The following is a 14,688-nucleotide window of genomic DNA, read 5'->3' as shown; positions in this document are numbered from 1 at the left end:
AGGACTTATAAACAATCAAGCAAGCAAATGGAAAAGCCTTTGAGAAACAAAAACTCCAAACCAGAAAAAACCTTTGAAAGTTGTGAAAATACTGTTGACAGTTAGATTCTTCCTAAAGTGTTGACAATAGTCAGGGGCATCTTCAGTGGATCCTAGTTTTAGGCTAAGACCAGAAGGAATAACCACACTCACCGTAAGAAGTTTTTACAAGAGCAAGCCAGAACACTCAGCTGGCTAACCAATACCAACGATTCAAAATGGAATGATTTCTTTTTAAAGGCACCAGCCGGGTTTGGAGAAGTACGCTACATGGAGGTAGCAGTGGGTGCAGTCTAAGAAAATCTCTGGAAATGGCAACTTCAGTCAGTGATCACTGCAGTAATTAGATGCCCTACACTGGGGAGCCACAGCTTGTGCAGACATCCCTTCCTCGGAGACAGAACGCTGAGTTGTGGAATCCCGGTGTGGCGCTGTACGATAGGCACTCGACCATAATAAGGTTGCTTTGAACCGCAAGGTCGGTAACATTAAGCCCTGGTGTGGTACTGTAGGACAAGCACTGGACTGGCAACCCCAAGGTCGACAGTTCAAATCACCAGATGCTTTTGGAAACTCTATTCAAGGTCAAAGTGAGTCGAAACCGACCTGCTGACACACAACACTAATATTTTGACAGCTGTTGTGTGCTGAATGGAGTTCTGGTGTTGCACTGTGGGTTAACGTGCTGAACTGCAAAGTCAGTTTGAACCACAAGGTCAGCGATTTAATCTCACCAGCTGTTCCTTGGAAACCCTAGACAGGGTTGCTAGGGGTCGAAACCAATTCGATGGCACTTAACAACAACAATGACAAATATGCTAAGCACTGTGGTAAGCAATGTATTTTCTCACTTCAACCCTATGAAATAAGTTGTTAAGTGCCATTGAGTTGGTTCTGATTCACAGTGGCCCTGTATAGGGTTTCCAAGGAGCAGCTGGTGGGTTTGAACTTTTGTCCTTGTGGTTAGCAGTACCACTCCAGGACTCCATGAAAATAAGTACTAAGTATAACTTCCATTTGCATCTCAGGAGACTGAGGCGGACACACATTGAATCATGGGTTTGAGGCCACACAGCACTAAGCCTGTCCGAGCTGCGACCGAGACCCAGGGCTGGCTGACTACAGCTCAGCTCTCAGGTCCACTACACTGAAGAGGGCAGGGCCACCAGCTTGCAAAAGGTCCCACAGCAAATGATCTGCACAGTCAAAATGAGAAGTCAGGTCTTTTGACCATCTGTTCAAAACCTTTCCCACTATACTGAAATGGTACCTATTTGACAGGTTTTTGGTTTCAAGAATGCATACTGGAATCTAAGGGCTGAACTGCTATCATTTGGAATTATAAGAAATAATATACAAGCAAAAGAGAAAAACAAACTACTTCACTTTACAAAACAGGAAACTGTTAAGAAAAAATTATTCGTCTCTCCATACATAAAACCCTAATAGAAATCAATAACAGTTGAGTTTCTCGGAATAATTTCCTTATAAATAAGTTTTGCTGAAGTTTCCTCTACTATACATAAAATGTTAAACTGAGAAGCATCTGATTTTTGCTCAAGAAAGTTAGTGCATTCTCCAAGAGTCACACACAATCTTTTAAGTCTTGCAACGCTCTTCAAATATGAATAAATACTAATTCTAATTTCCTTATCAACTGCAAAAATCCAAACGAACTTTTCCAAGGATAAACACCAAACAATAAATGCCACTCTTCTCTAATTCTGTGAGACATTAGTACTTTAAAGAAGTCAGCTCTTACCTCCCCATGTTTTGGTCCTACGAATCTCACTGTTATGAGGGGTACTTCATAAAACCGACCCCATTTTACCGACATGATCCAACCCCCATGCCAGGAAATGTGCTCTCCCAGGAGGAGGGGCTCATGCCGGCGCGGCAGAGCTCCGCATCTTCCAGCTGCCAAGAGAGGCAGCAGAAGAGGAAGCCAGAGACTGGCTGAGAAGTGGAAGGAGGGAGGGCTGAGGCTGCTTGTTTCCTTAAGACAATCTTAACTATTTGAACGCTGCTGGTAAAAGCCAACTGCCCAAGTTACATGAAACAAAACATATTCCCTAAAATATAGGATTTGTGGATAGTGCCAGAGCTGCAATAAGGAACTCCGACAACGGCTGCAGCTAATCTTTAACACTGCAGGTTAAGGGACACATCTCCTTGTTTTATCAAGAGCAGTGAGCTCCCATGGTGGTAAACTGGTAGCTGGTTGGTTCTGATGCGTGATTGGTCCATGTTCAGCAAGTGTCAAAATTACCTTGTGTGCTGGGGTAAGAAAACGAATAGTGTTTAAAGGTAAAGGCAAAACAACTTCACTGGCACACCCTGGAGCACAGGGGTTTTCACTTCCCTAAATACAGGGTCCCTATGGGTTGGAATCGACTCGATGGCACTTAACAACAACAGACCTACTCTGAGAAACTCTGGTAGCGTAGTGGTTACAAGTTGGGCTGCTAACCTAAAGGTCAGCAGTTCGAAACTACCAGCCATTCCGTGGGAGAAAGATGAGGCTTTCTGCTCCTGTAAAGATTCACAGCCTCAGAAACCCTGTGCAGAGTCGCTATGAGTCAGAACCAACTCCACGACACACTATCACCACCACCAAACCTACTTTGAAGCCCTGGTGTCACAATGGGCTAGATGTTGTGCTGCGAACCACAAGGTCGGCAGTTCAAACCCCCAGCCACTCTATGGGAGAAAGATTAGGCTACCTGGTCCCATAAAGACGTCATCTCAGAAAACCTGCCGAGCAGTTCCATTCTGTCATACAGGGTCACTATGTGGCACAAAACCATCAAATGTACCCTTGGGATAAATAATTACAATTCAATCAGAGAGTACTCCGAAAAACTCAGAACCTGCTTATGATTAAACAACTGTCAAGATGCAGGTCTATAATCAAAGCTGAAATGAGAGACAGAATTACAGGAGGGGCTTCAACAAGTCCCTGGAAACATCCACTGTCTTTTAATTCCAATTTTCTATGAACTTTTGGAAGTCCTTTTGCATTTAATGTTGGTGTAAGTCTTTGTAAACATTGCTTGGATTCTTATCGGTAGCTGATGGGTACGCTGTCTTTTTATACGTTGTTGTTAAGTACCATCGAGTCGGTTCCAACTCCCTGTATAGGATTTCCAAGGAGTGACTGGTGAGCTTGAATTGCTGACCTCGCAGTTCAAACAGACCTTGCGGTTCAGCGCATTAACCTGCAGCGCCACTCCAGGACTCCACCCTTTTATATGTTGTTGTGAAGTGCCGTCTAGTAGGTTCTGACCCATAGCAACCCTGTATAGGATTTCCAAGGAGTGACTGGTGAGCTTGAACTGCCGACCTTGCGGGTCAAACCGACTTTACAGCCCAGTGCATTAACCTACAGTGCCACATCAGGCCAGAACAACAACCAGGAGTTGGTGCTAAATGTCTTGCTATAAAGCCATGTAGTATATTATTAGCTGTGTAGGGAGTCAAACCCTTGTGACCAGAAATACTGACTTCAGAAAGAAGGATGAATGGAACTGATAAACCCAGGGAAGATGTAGTGGGGGCAATGTGTGTGTGAGTGTGTGTTGGGGGGGGAGGGGAGAGGGTGTTGCAATACCATGGGGGCTGCAATCACTGTTACAACATGGCTACAAACAAAACTGTTGAATGATGAACCAACTCTGTAAACTTTCACTCAAATCAGTTTTAAAAACTCGACTTCAAGTCAAATTAAGAACTTCTCTAAAAACATTTCTAACCATCTTTTTGTTATCTGCAAAGAAGAAAGCTTAGCAGCAAAAAGAACACCAGTATGACAAGGTAGTCTATAGAACTGCCCCAAACTCTATTTTTGAATGCAACTGTGATGCATTCATTATAGGCTGAAATAGTCTGCAACCAGTCAACTTGCTTAGCAGGAAACAGTACGATCTCACAGATACTAAAAGAAAAGGCAGAAACTGCCAGTCTTCCTGTTGTACTTCCTGTTTAGGCTCTCCCACACCCCTTCAAAAACATTCATCCTACGTACCACCCAGTAGCTTAAGCCAGTTACTGACCATTCTCAAATCCATGTGTGAAAGACATAAAGACTCCAAGTCTCAGATGAAGCACAAATCAAGTGCTACAGGCAAAACATCTTAGCCAGAACATGAAGTTTGCCAACTGACTGCTTGCTAGTGGTTAGCTCCTCTGTACATAATTTCAGAACTGTTTATAATCACAACTTAACACACTGACTGTTGTGTGGTTTTAAGTTGATAAATGTATTATGATTAACTATAAAGAAAGCAGAAACTTCCAAACCATCGATGGAGACTACCAAAAATTATAGGTGGCATTTTAATATTAGTATACATGAAGTGCTCAAATTTTTCCTGTAAAGGAAGTAGGAATAGCTCAGTTGTACTATAAACTCGTACAGTAGGTAAATAAGATGTAATTAAACACTAAAAAAAAATCTATTTAAAACAAAATTTAGAGTTTTCATAGAAAATCAGTGTTGACCATCGACATTAGCACTTTCAAGTTTTTAACATTACGGACAGATAACAAAACTTATTTGATCATTTAAAAGAATTATCATCACAGGTAAGAAGAATTGAACATTCATTTAATTTGTTATCATTTAGAAAGTCAAACACTTCTGTACTGTAACCCCTATGACAGGTGCATGGCATTTAGAGGCAGGGGCTGCTTCACTGTAAGAATTCTAACACAATCTTATTTTGTTAATAGCTGACAATGAAGCCTGGCTCTTAGACTGAAACACGCGGCTGGGAAGGGTACTCTGAACTCTTGGCAAGGTGACACGGACTGTAATTCGGTGTCACTGCCTTTAGAGTTTTAGTTTCCTTTGAACTTTGCTTTGCTAGAGGGAGCACAGCCCTCAAAGATCAAATCTTGAAGCCAAGCCTGAAAGGGGAACCAGTCTCAATTGCAAAACAATGTTGTCATTTTGAATAAGGAGGTGACCGGAGACAAGAAGCCAACTGATAGAGCAACAGTTTGTTTTTTGCCAGTGAAGACAGACTTGCTCTAACACAAATGATCTTCTTCTTGCATGTCCTGACTCCTCATTCCCTCATGAGCAAACGCCAATCCCTGGGGATCATTAACAAAGTTTAAGAAAGATGAAAAGATACTGTTAGCAGCAGTTACATGCTATTTAAGAGTAAGCAGGATATGAAGAGAACTGCATGGATCAACTATCAACACTCACCGAAGCAGCAGTCAAGAAATCAGACGGCGTATTGCATTAGGCAAATCTGCCACACAAGACCTTTTTAAAGTGTTGAAGAGCAAAGATGGCAGCTTGAAATGAAGGTGCGCCTGACCCAGGCCATGGTATTTTCAATCACCTCATATGCATGTGAAAGCTGGACAGTGAATAAGGAAGACTGTAGAAGAATTGATGCCTTTGAGGTATGGTGTTGGAGGGGAATACTGAAAGTGCCATGGGCTGTCAAAAGAACCAACAGATTTGTGTTGGAAGAAGTGCAGCCAGAGTTCTCCTTGGAGGCCATGATGGCCAGACTTTGTCTCTCATAATTTGGACACATTGTCAGGAGGGACCAGTCGCTGGAGAAAGACATCATGTTTGGTAAGGTGGAGGGACAGAGAAAAAGAGGAAGACCCCTAACAAGATGGACTGGCAAAGTGGCAGCATCAGTGGGCTCAAACGTGGTAATTGTGAGGTTGGCCCAGGACCGGGCAGTGTTTCGTTCTGTTGTGTGTATGGTCGCTATGAGTTGGTGCCGACTCGATGGCACCTAACAACAGCTTGCCAGAAGGAGTGTTGGTGTGGCGCTGTGGGTTAATGAGCTGGACTGCAAAGTTGGTTTGAACCGCAAGGTCAGTGGTTCAAGCTCACCAGTCACTCTTTGTTCAGGGTCGCTATAGGCAGGAACCGACTCGACGGAACTTCACAACAACAACTTGCCAGAAAGGAGCTCTGGTAGCACAGTGCATAAAGTGCTAGGCTGCTAACTAAAAGGTCAGTCGTTCAAACCCACCAGCTGTGCCGTGGGAGAAAGAGGTGGTGTTCAGCTCCCGTGGAGAGGATAGGCTGGCAATCCTCCCAGGTAGTTCTCATCTGTCCTGCTCTGTCACTGGGAGTCGGAATCAACTCAACAAGTAACAACACTTCCAGAAAACAGACCACAGAGCTTCTGCCTTCAGCTCATCTATTTATGTGACCTGAAGCACACTTGTCTACGATTCCGTCTGTGAAATAAGGAGGCTGGGCCAGACTTTTCTGCAGGGTCAGGTCCACTTGCCCTGATTCTCCATGTCCATCTGTCCAATCTCATCGTTATGACCACTGAACTCACTGCTCTACCCTAGAGATCAGTACCACTGGGGGGTGGGGGGGGCATGGGGAAGGAAAGGGGAGCTGAGCTTACTTTGCTGATCTTTCAGTGAAAAATGTTTGTAAAAAGATCTCACAGTGATTCCATAGTAAAGCTAAAATGAAAATAAAATAAAATAAAAACTTATTTTGAAATCATCTGAATCAGACCATAAAATGTTTCAAGGTCAAGACTAGGAGCTTGAGGTTTTTTGTTGTTGTTGTTAAGTGCCGTCGAGTTGGTTCCAACCCATAGCGACCCTGTATAGGGTTTCCAAAGAGCAGTTGGTGAGCTTGAACTCCGGACCTTGCAGTTCAAATGGCTTTGCAGTCTGGTGCATTAACCCACAGCACCACACCAGTACTCCATTTTTTTAGGGGTTTCTAAACACCGAGCAGGATGCTAAGACTACAGACACAACACAGCAAAGCTTGGCTAAATTATACTGAGACTGGCATAGTCTCTGCCAGCAGAGATAAGTCAACTCTCTAAGGCTCTACTTTAAGCCTTGTCGTCAATGTGTACAATGCCAGCAAACATTCTGCCCTCAGATTTAATCAAGTTAATGCTTCAACATGTGGTTCTTCTAGAAAGGACTTCCTCCACTCTGCATCGTCTCGTAACTGTCCACTTACTCCTCAGTAGATGCCCCACAGGCCAATAATGGGCAGAGGAAATGGCGAGAAAGCACAAATGAAGGGGCAGGTTTTGTGCAAAAATTCCAAAGTGGTTTCTAAGTGTGCGTGTAGTATGTATGTTTGTTATTGTTATTAGGTGCTGTCGAGTTGGTTTCAACTCATAGTGACTGTGTATAGGGTTACCAATGACCGTTTGGTGGATATGAACCACCAACCTTACGGTTAGCGGTCCAGTGCTTATGTGAGGGGGCTTCAAAAAATGTGTGGGACAATAGAATTGACAGGTAATAGAGTTTTTATACAATGTTTCGAAGCCACCTCATACGTCCATACATATGTGTATGTGCAGAGCTTGCAGGATCTCCTTAACTGATGTCTCATTTGTATCATTTCTTTGATTGTGGGGGGACGGTGTGTAGGAAAAGTATGAGGCAAGAAGTTTCCTCCGCTCACTTGAAACTGCAATACTTTCTATTTAGCACTGGGAACCACTGTAAAATAATGAAATTCTTTTTCTTTATGCCTTTAAAAAATTCATTGGGGAAAACATAAATAAAATATTTGAAGTAAATAAACCAAAATTAGAGTAGTTATTTCTGTGTAGGGTTACTCCAGGGGATTTTCACTTTTTTATTTGGAAAGTTCTTATAATAACTAGACAACAACATTAGCTTAATTATTTTAACTTAACCTCTTAAGTGCTAAGGAAGATATTATCCAACATGTTCTTAGCTAAGAATAGATCAAAGAATTCATATTAAGTTACCTTAAAAGTCCTTGTAATTTTCTGTGAGATAGCCTTTCTCTCCTCTAAATGTAAATGAAGTATTTTAAATGCCCTGATCCGGGAGTAAAACTTTTCACTTGTATTTTAAACAGGATTTACTGGTTGAAGCATTATAGTTGAGATTATGGGATCTGAAGCCAAGATCGGGATTTGAACCTCTGTTCCACCTTAGGAGCAAACACACAGATGAGTTATCTCACTCCTACAAAAGGCTGTTGAAAGGATCAAGTAAGTTTTATACGGAAAACTAACATAAAGACCCAGCTCAGTAATGGAAGTACCCTATGAGGCCATGGCAGTGAACATCGTTGCAACTGTTCACTAAAGTCCCTAACTGAGTTTTGGGGTGTATGCAGCCTGTGATGGTGTCAGAAGAGGAATGGCCAGGATGATACTTACTTTGCTCTTCTTACTACTGGACATTTTATTCCTGATGTAGCTGAACGTACGGCTGACTTTTGTGCCACTCTTTCCTTCAAAATCTTTCTTGGAAGGGCTTTGTGGTAGGAAACGGTAGTTTTCTTCGGTTATACTAAATGAAAACAAGAAGTCTAATTTTAAGAACTGTAGTAGTCAGTTTAAAAAACTCTGAAAAGATCTTATATAAGTTTTGTGATCACCAGGTCATATGTTACACCTTACTGACAGTTCATAGTCAACTTTTAAATTCACATGAGAACCAAAGCCAGAACACAAGGGTGGACTGGATGCAGCAAGAAGGTTTTATACACAGCGCCCTCTGCTGCCCAAACCCTACAGCGATGCTTTCTGGAATCAGCGGTTTCAGTGATCTAATGTTAAACACGGCTGAATTCATTAATTACTTAAGTGAAATTTCTTATTTTAAAGCAGCACGTAATTTGTAACCTAGAAAGGAAAACGACTTATGTGGTGGAAGTTAATAAAGGTTGTAAACCAAGGAATTGATACACTTAACTGCTTAGCAATATTGCTTGTGGGAGAGATCACACGGTTTCTATTCTTTTGACAAAAGGACAAGCAACACTGTGGACTGGTCAGCACAGCTGTGCACTCTATCAGGAGGCGTTGTTTACTGGTCAGCACAGCTGTGCACTCTATCAGGAGGCGTTGTTTGGCCATGAGTCACAGCAGACTTCATTGCAACTAACAACAACATACTGAACACCAAACAGCAGGCAGAACACAGACAGATCTCACTTTAGTTTTAAACAGATCTAAACTTGGTGATCTACTTGTTCAGGAAGCCTATAGAGCATTCAAGTCCATTCCAAATGGAGATATTCTGACCTTAGGAAATTCACAAAGGTTGATTTATTCAGAGAATACTGGACAAAGGCATCTGCATAAATAACCCACTGTACAGTTAAGGAAAGCATTGCTATTATTTTTCTTGGGTGTTATTTTAGAATGAGAAGTTTTAACAACGAAAGTCTACTTATACTCATATACAGAAAGGTGGCGCTGCGGGATAAAGCGCTGGACCGCAAGATCGGTTTGAACCATGAGGTCGGCAGTTCAAACTCACTAGCTGCTCCTTGGAAACCCTATACAGGGCTACTGTTGAGTTAGCACTTAACAAGAACAGCAACAGAGATAACAAAGGAGTCTGTTGCTGAAAGAGAGGCAAGATGGGTTGAAAAGCTCTGCTCTAAAAAAGACCAAGAATAAACAGCAAACAAACACTGAGCTGAGAGTCCTGGTGAGCCACATGAATATCTTGGTGAAAAGGAGCAAAACTTCAAGAGTGTAGGGTAATAACTGGAAGCCCAATTATGCTGTTGTTAGAATATTTAATCTTACAAATATGAAAAGAAAAATATTGAAATCCTGATCCAAAGGAGGAAAATGCAAAACAATTTCAAATTCTCATGGACTCTAGATTTTCTGGAGCCATGGAGGGTGGATGAACCCCTGAAGTTATTGCCCTGAGATCATCTTTAAGCCCTTAAACTAAATATATCCCTGAAGTCTTCTTAAAACCAAACCAGATATTAGCTTAACTAGTAGAAAACAACAACAAAAAAGTCTACCTTGAGCATTATGCACTTTGAAGAACTATCTATGGAAGATCAAAGTGACGACAACTTGTAAGACTAGGGCAAAATCTTAGGTGACAGTGAGGTTATGTTAATCAGGGAGGGACAACGCTGAAAAGGAGAGTGACAATTGGTTGTGCAGCTCTAAGGATGTAATCAATGTCACCAAATTATACAGGTAGAAGTGGCAGAATTGCTGTGTTTTGCTGTGTATAATTTTTTTTTTCAATCTGCACAACAAAATGATACAGTCTTCAATATAAAACCATTTTCAATCATTATTCTAAAATTATTACTCAAGGAAGTACCAAATTAACTTAATGCCCTAAGTATTTGGGAATTCCTTGATTTTCATTTTGGGAGAGAAATAGCAAAATAAATAAATGCACAGTTACCTTTCAGTCAGATTAGCACTTGTGTTGTGGAAGAGTCGTGTATCTAGAAAACAAAAAAGGAAGAGACAAAGTTTGAACCAAAGTATTTTACAACAATAGATGAACTGTTTTATGATGACAAACTAAAGCAGAAATGAAAATCAGTGCCTAGTGCCTCCTCCTTCAAAGTGTTTGGAAAAAGGAGAAATTAAACTTGCAATCGTGAAGTTAGACATGGAAACAGGAGCAATAAGGAGTGAATTTCCCATGACGATACAATGTAAAAGTCAAAACTGAACAAATCTAATGTCAACATTTCCCCTAATGCTTAAACACTCAGGAAGCATGCTTTATTCCTGATCTTAACAATATTCCGCTTCCATACGCCATTTTTGAGATGTCACAGAAAGAACCTAAAATAGGAAATTAAATATCATATTCTAGTAATCCAGTGTTTATATGTTTCTATATTAAAAAACACCTAATGTGTCTCTCCATCTTTTCCTGAGACTTCCTGGAAACGGATTACAGAGGAGGAGGAAGGAAGACTGGACTTGACTCATGCACCTGGCCCTGTCACTACATTGGGTGAGAACTCTGGGTTTCATCTCTTCATCTGTGAAATGAGAAATGCGTTTACGATCCTTTCCAGGATGATACTGATCAAATGACTGCGCGTTCTTCCTCCCTGCATACTGAGCAGACCATAGACTGGAATGGGCCATTGAAATTTTAAGTCAAATAGCTGGGGCAAAATGTGGAACAAATCAAGAAACACTGTGGCCCTGTAGGATCAGCACTGGACTGCGAACCTCAAAGTTGGCAGTTCAAACCCATCAGCCGCTCCTCAGAAACCCTACACAGAGTCCTCGATGGGGCACTTAAGATTAACAACAAGAACCATTGTCTTGATCTACAAGTTAGTAAAATTTAGTTGCTTTAGGGCTTGAAAGGGGGAAAAAGGCCCCGTACTGTGCAATAATAAATGGTTTTCCATTTCTGAATGATCAGCTAGAGACAAACTGTCCTTGTATGATTCCAAGGACCCAGGTTTGCTCTGTACCTCCTGTTAGAAGAATGTGGGCCACAAACTCCATTTTTCTTTGAGTCTGATGCTTCAAGGATCTCTGAGATTACTGTGAGTAAAATCGTATAGAGATCTGAACATGTTCTCTCTGACTAGATTACCTCAATTTTAAATTCTTAAAACTTTCAAAGGAGTTTAGATTCTAAATAACCGTGTAAAATTATAGTTATTGCTTATGAATATAAATAGCAAACTGGTAGAATAATACACAGAAAATGAACCACCAGTTCTAAGTCTTGAAAAGTTTGCCTGGCACACTTTCTCCTTTTCCCTCTAGTTCACTTCGGTGCATGGCAGTTAACAGCCAGGTCAGTGAAAAGGTCAGCCGAGTAAAAGGAGGGTCTAGGATCTCTTCCCCAGTTCTGGTCTACTAGGTGTGAAACCACTAGCAATTTCATCTCATGATGCTTTAGCTTCAAAAAAAAAAAAAAAGTAAGATAGAAAAGAGAAGAAGCTGGTTTGGGGGTTCAGGTCAGAGGCTTCAGAGTCTACCATGGAGCATTCACTGATACAAGTGACACCCAGTTCCTTAAGGAAGGCCCCTAGTCTACATTCATATTCTTAAGCAGTTCCCTAATAAATCACCACTGTGGTTATCTAAACAAGGAGGAAATGAAATTAATAATGTAGGTAAATATCAAACCAATACAGAACCTAACCAAAAATCAACCCCTCATGCATTTCTGTCAAATTAACCCAAAACGGAAGCTATGAGATTAGGGTACTCGGAACACCTAGGATTCCTATACACACTTGCAACTCTTTCACTGCTGAAACAATTTAATTCAGTTACACATGTGGTTCCGAAAACAGTGATTAATCTATTACTGTCTGAAATTCCTAAAGCATCAAGCTGTCAGAGCATCTAAGAGCATGAAACAACTCTGAATGCTTCCATGCTACAATTGCAGACGAAAACAAAGCAATCTGCCATTTGGGTTAGTATGTGAAGGTGAGCAGACTATTTCACGGGGGATTTTTTCAGGACCCATTAACATCCAGGGCCTGTTGTTGTTTGGAGCCACTGGATGGACATGGTCAGTATTTTTCAAGGTGTGCTACAAGTTTCGTAAAATGTTGTTGCTAGGGGTCACACTCAGTGAGCCTGTGTAACAGAGTAGAACTGTCTCACGGGGTTCTAGTACAGTGGGTTAAGTGTTGGGCTGCTAACCGAAAGATTGGCGGTTCGAATCCTCCAGCTGGTTTGGAGGAGAAAGATGAGGTGGTCTGCATCTGTGAATATTTACAGCCTGGGAAACCCTCCAGAGCAGTGGAGTAGTCAGAGACCGCTCCAGGGCAGTGAGCTTGTTTGAATCTTACGAAAGCAGAGTGTCAGTTCTTTCTCCTACAAATCAGCAGCAAAGCGCTTCAATGCTGTGCCACCAGGGATCGTTATGTGAGACCCTGATGAATCCAAGCCCATTGAGTCGGTTCTGACTCACTCGGAGCAACCCAACAGGATATAGTAAAACCGCTCTCTAGGCTCCCCAAGGCTGTGGGTCTTTAACACAAGCAGACAGATTTGTCTTTCTCCTGTGAAGAAGCTGGTGGATTTGAACCACCGACCTTCCAGTTAGCAGCCCAACGCTCTCTCACTTTGCCAGCAGAGCTCCTAGGTTTACACCCATGCATACACAGACTGGGATTTCACATATTAAACACTGTATTAAACAGTTTCTTGGAACTGTAATGAAAACACATTCGTTTTTAATCCTCCTTAACCAATCATTCCCCAAACCTGCGTGGTTATGAGCTAACACTCCCTCCTGTGAGATTAGCTGGGTGACCGGTGCTGCTATGGGATTATAATCTTGTATCAGTGGTGGAAGAACTACTGTACTGGTGGAACCCTGGCTTATCTGTCATGTTGATCGATTTCCCAGCATATTAAAAATACTTTGAGAAGAAATAGCCTTGGGAATTTCTGAACACTCAAAGATGCAAGTGGATTTTCATAACTTCCTTCCTATTTAATGATAAAAAGTTAATGTGCCTTAATGTATCTATTTGCTAAACATCTTTTCATAGAACTGAACATCTATAACATTTTCATTAAAAAGCAAATTACACAGGTGAATGGATAAACAAAATGTAATCCATACATACAAGGGACTGTTAGTGAGCATCAGGGAAATGAAATCCTGAAACATGCTACAACATGGATGAATCTTATGCTGAGCGCAATCAGTCACAAAGGGCTACGTATCGTCTAGGATCTCACCTATTTATTAGGGTCTCTAGAGCAGTCAAAGGCATAGAGAGAAAGGTTGGTCATAGTTGTCAGGGACTGGAGGGCAGAGGGCTCAGTGCCTAGTGGTCACTGAGCTTCTGTTAAGGGTGACAAAATAATCTGGAACCATGAGGGGGAGGGTGGCATAACATGACAAACATAATTAATGCCGCCACTGAATTGTACCTGTAAAAAACACTGAAATGGCAAAACTTTTGTCATAGATATACTTCTCATATTTAAAAAAACAACAGACGAACTCACTTCTGTGTTCCTGCTAAGGAACTGGGATGCTATTTTCATTTACATGTTGGTATTAGCTGCTGTTGAGTTGCTTCCAATTCACCATGACCCCAGGTGTGCCGAGTACAACGGCTCCACGGGGTTTTTAAGGCTGTGACACATCTCCCAGGGTGCCTCTGGGCCAGCATGACCCTTGAGTGATGAGCGCTTAACCACCTGCACCACCCAGGGACAACTTAATTGCTGGAAACTTAAAATATTCGGTATATGATGAAAAAAACCTTTAAGTGACTTCAGTTTAGGAAAAAAAAATTTTCATTAAAAAAAAAACAACAAAAAAAAACCCCAAATGAACCGCAATATATGCATATCCTTGAGACTTTGCATATTTGCAGAACATGATTTTTGTGAGAGGTAACTTCATTTGTTTTCCAATTTTACTGTAACTGATACCTGTAGAGTTCCAAACTAGCAGGATACCAAGTAACCCACGGCTTATTGAAAGGACTGAAAAATAAGAAAAACTGCAGTTCAATAGGAGCAAATGTAGGATTTAATCTCAAAGGAGAGGTATTTTAAAAAAATGGTTAGGATAGGTGACAAGAAAAAGGTATAATCATTTTTTAAATATTACCCATGGACATCTAGGTATCTATCCCATGAGAAGATAAAAGAAATAAAATCTAATTATCAAATGGAAAGTCTTCAGAACGCTGTACTCAGCATCACAAAGGCCATCAGGTGGGAACCCATGTCTTACTGCTTGAAGACATCTTGCTGGGGTCAGGAGGTTTTAGGCTCAATCAATCAGTATAGGCAGTATACAGAAAACAAAAGCGGCTTTATCCAAATTAATTTTCAAAGCAAAGCATGAAGACAAGTGATTTAGAAAAGGTAGCATGCAAGGGGATAAGAGCCCCCCCCCCCC

The 14,688-nt window shown here is 41.4% G+C and overlaps 1 protein-coding gene across 1 annotated transcript in view; it reads right to left on the bottom strand.

Annotated features, from left to right (window-relative positions):
- AKAP13 (A kinase (PRKA) anchor protein 13) overlaps nucleotides 1-14,688 on the bottom strand; it is a 153,650-nt gene that overhangs the window by 66,299 nt on the left and 72,663 nt on the right. Inside the window, exons 7-8 of the mRNA XM_006867115.1 lie at nucleotides 10,222-10,264; nucleotides 8,208-8,340 (exon numbers count right to left, since the gene is read on the bottom strand). Of these exons, the coding sequence (XP_006867177.1) occupies nucleotides 8,208-8,340; nucleotides 10,222-10,264 (176 nt within the window). The remainder of the gene's footprint in view (nucleotides 1-8,207; nucleotides 8,341-10,221; nucleotides 10,265-14,688) is intronic.

Source organism: Chrysochloris asiatica, unplaced genomic scaffold (genome assembly GCF_000296735.1).
Source record: "Chrysochloris asiatica unplaced genomic scaffold, ChrAsi1.0 scaffold00101, whole genome shotgun sequence".
NCBI classification, from domain to species: Eukaryota; Metazoa; Chordata; class Mammalia; order Afrosoricida; family Chrysochloridae; genus Chrysochloris; species Chrysochloris asiatica.
The sequence above is the reverse complement of the archived record's forward strand: the minus strand, read 5'-3'. Positions and strand labels throughout refer to the sequence as shown.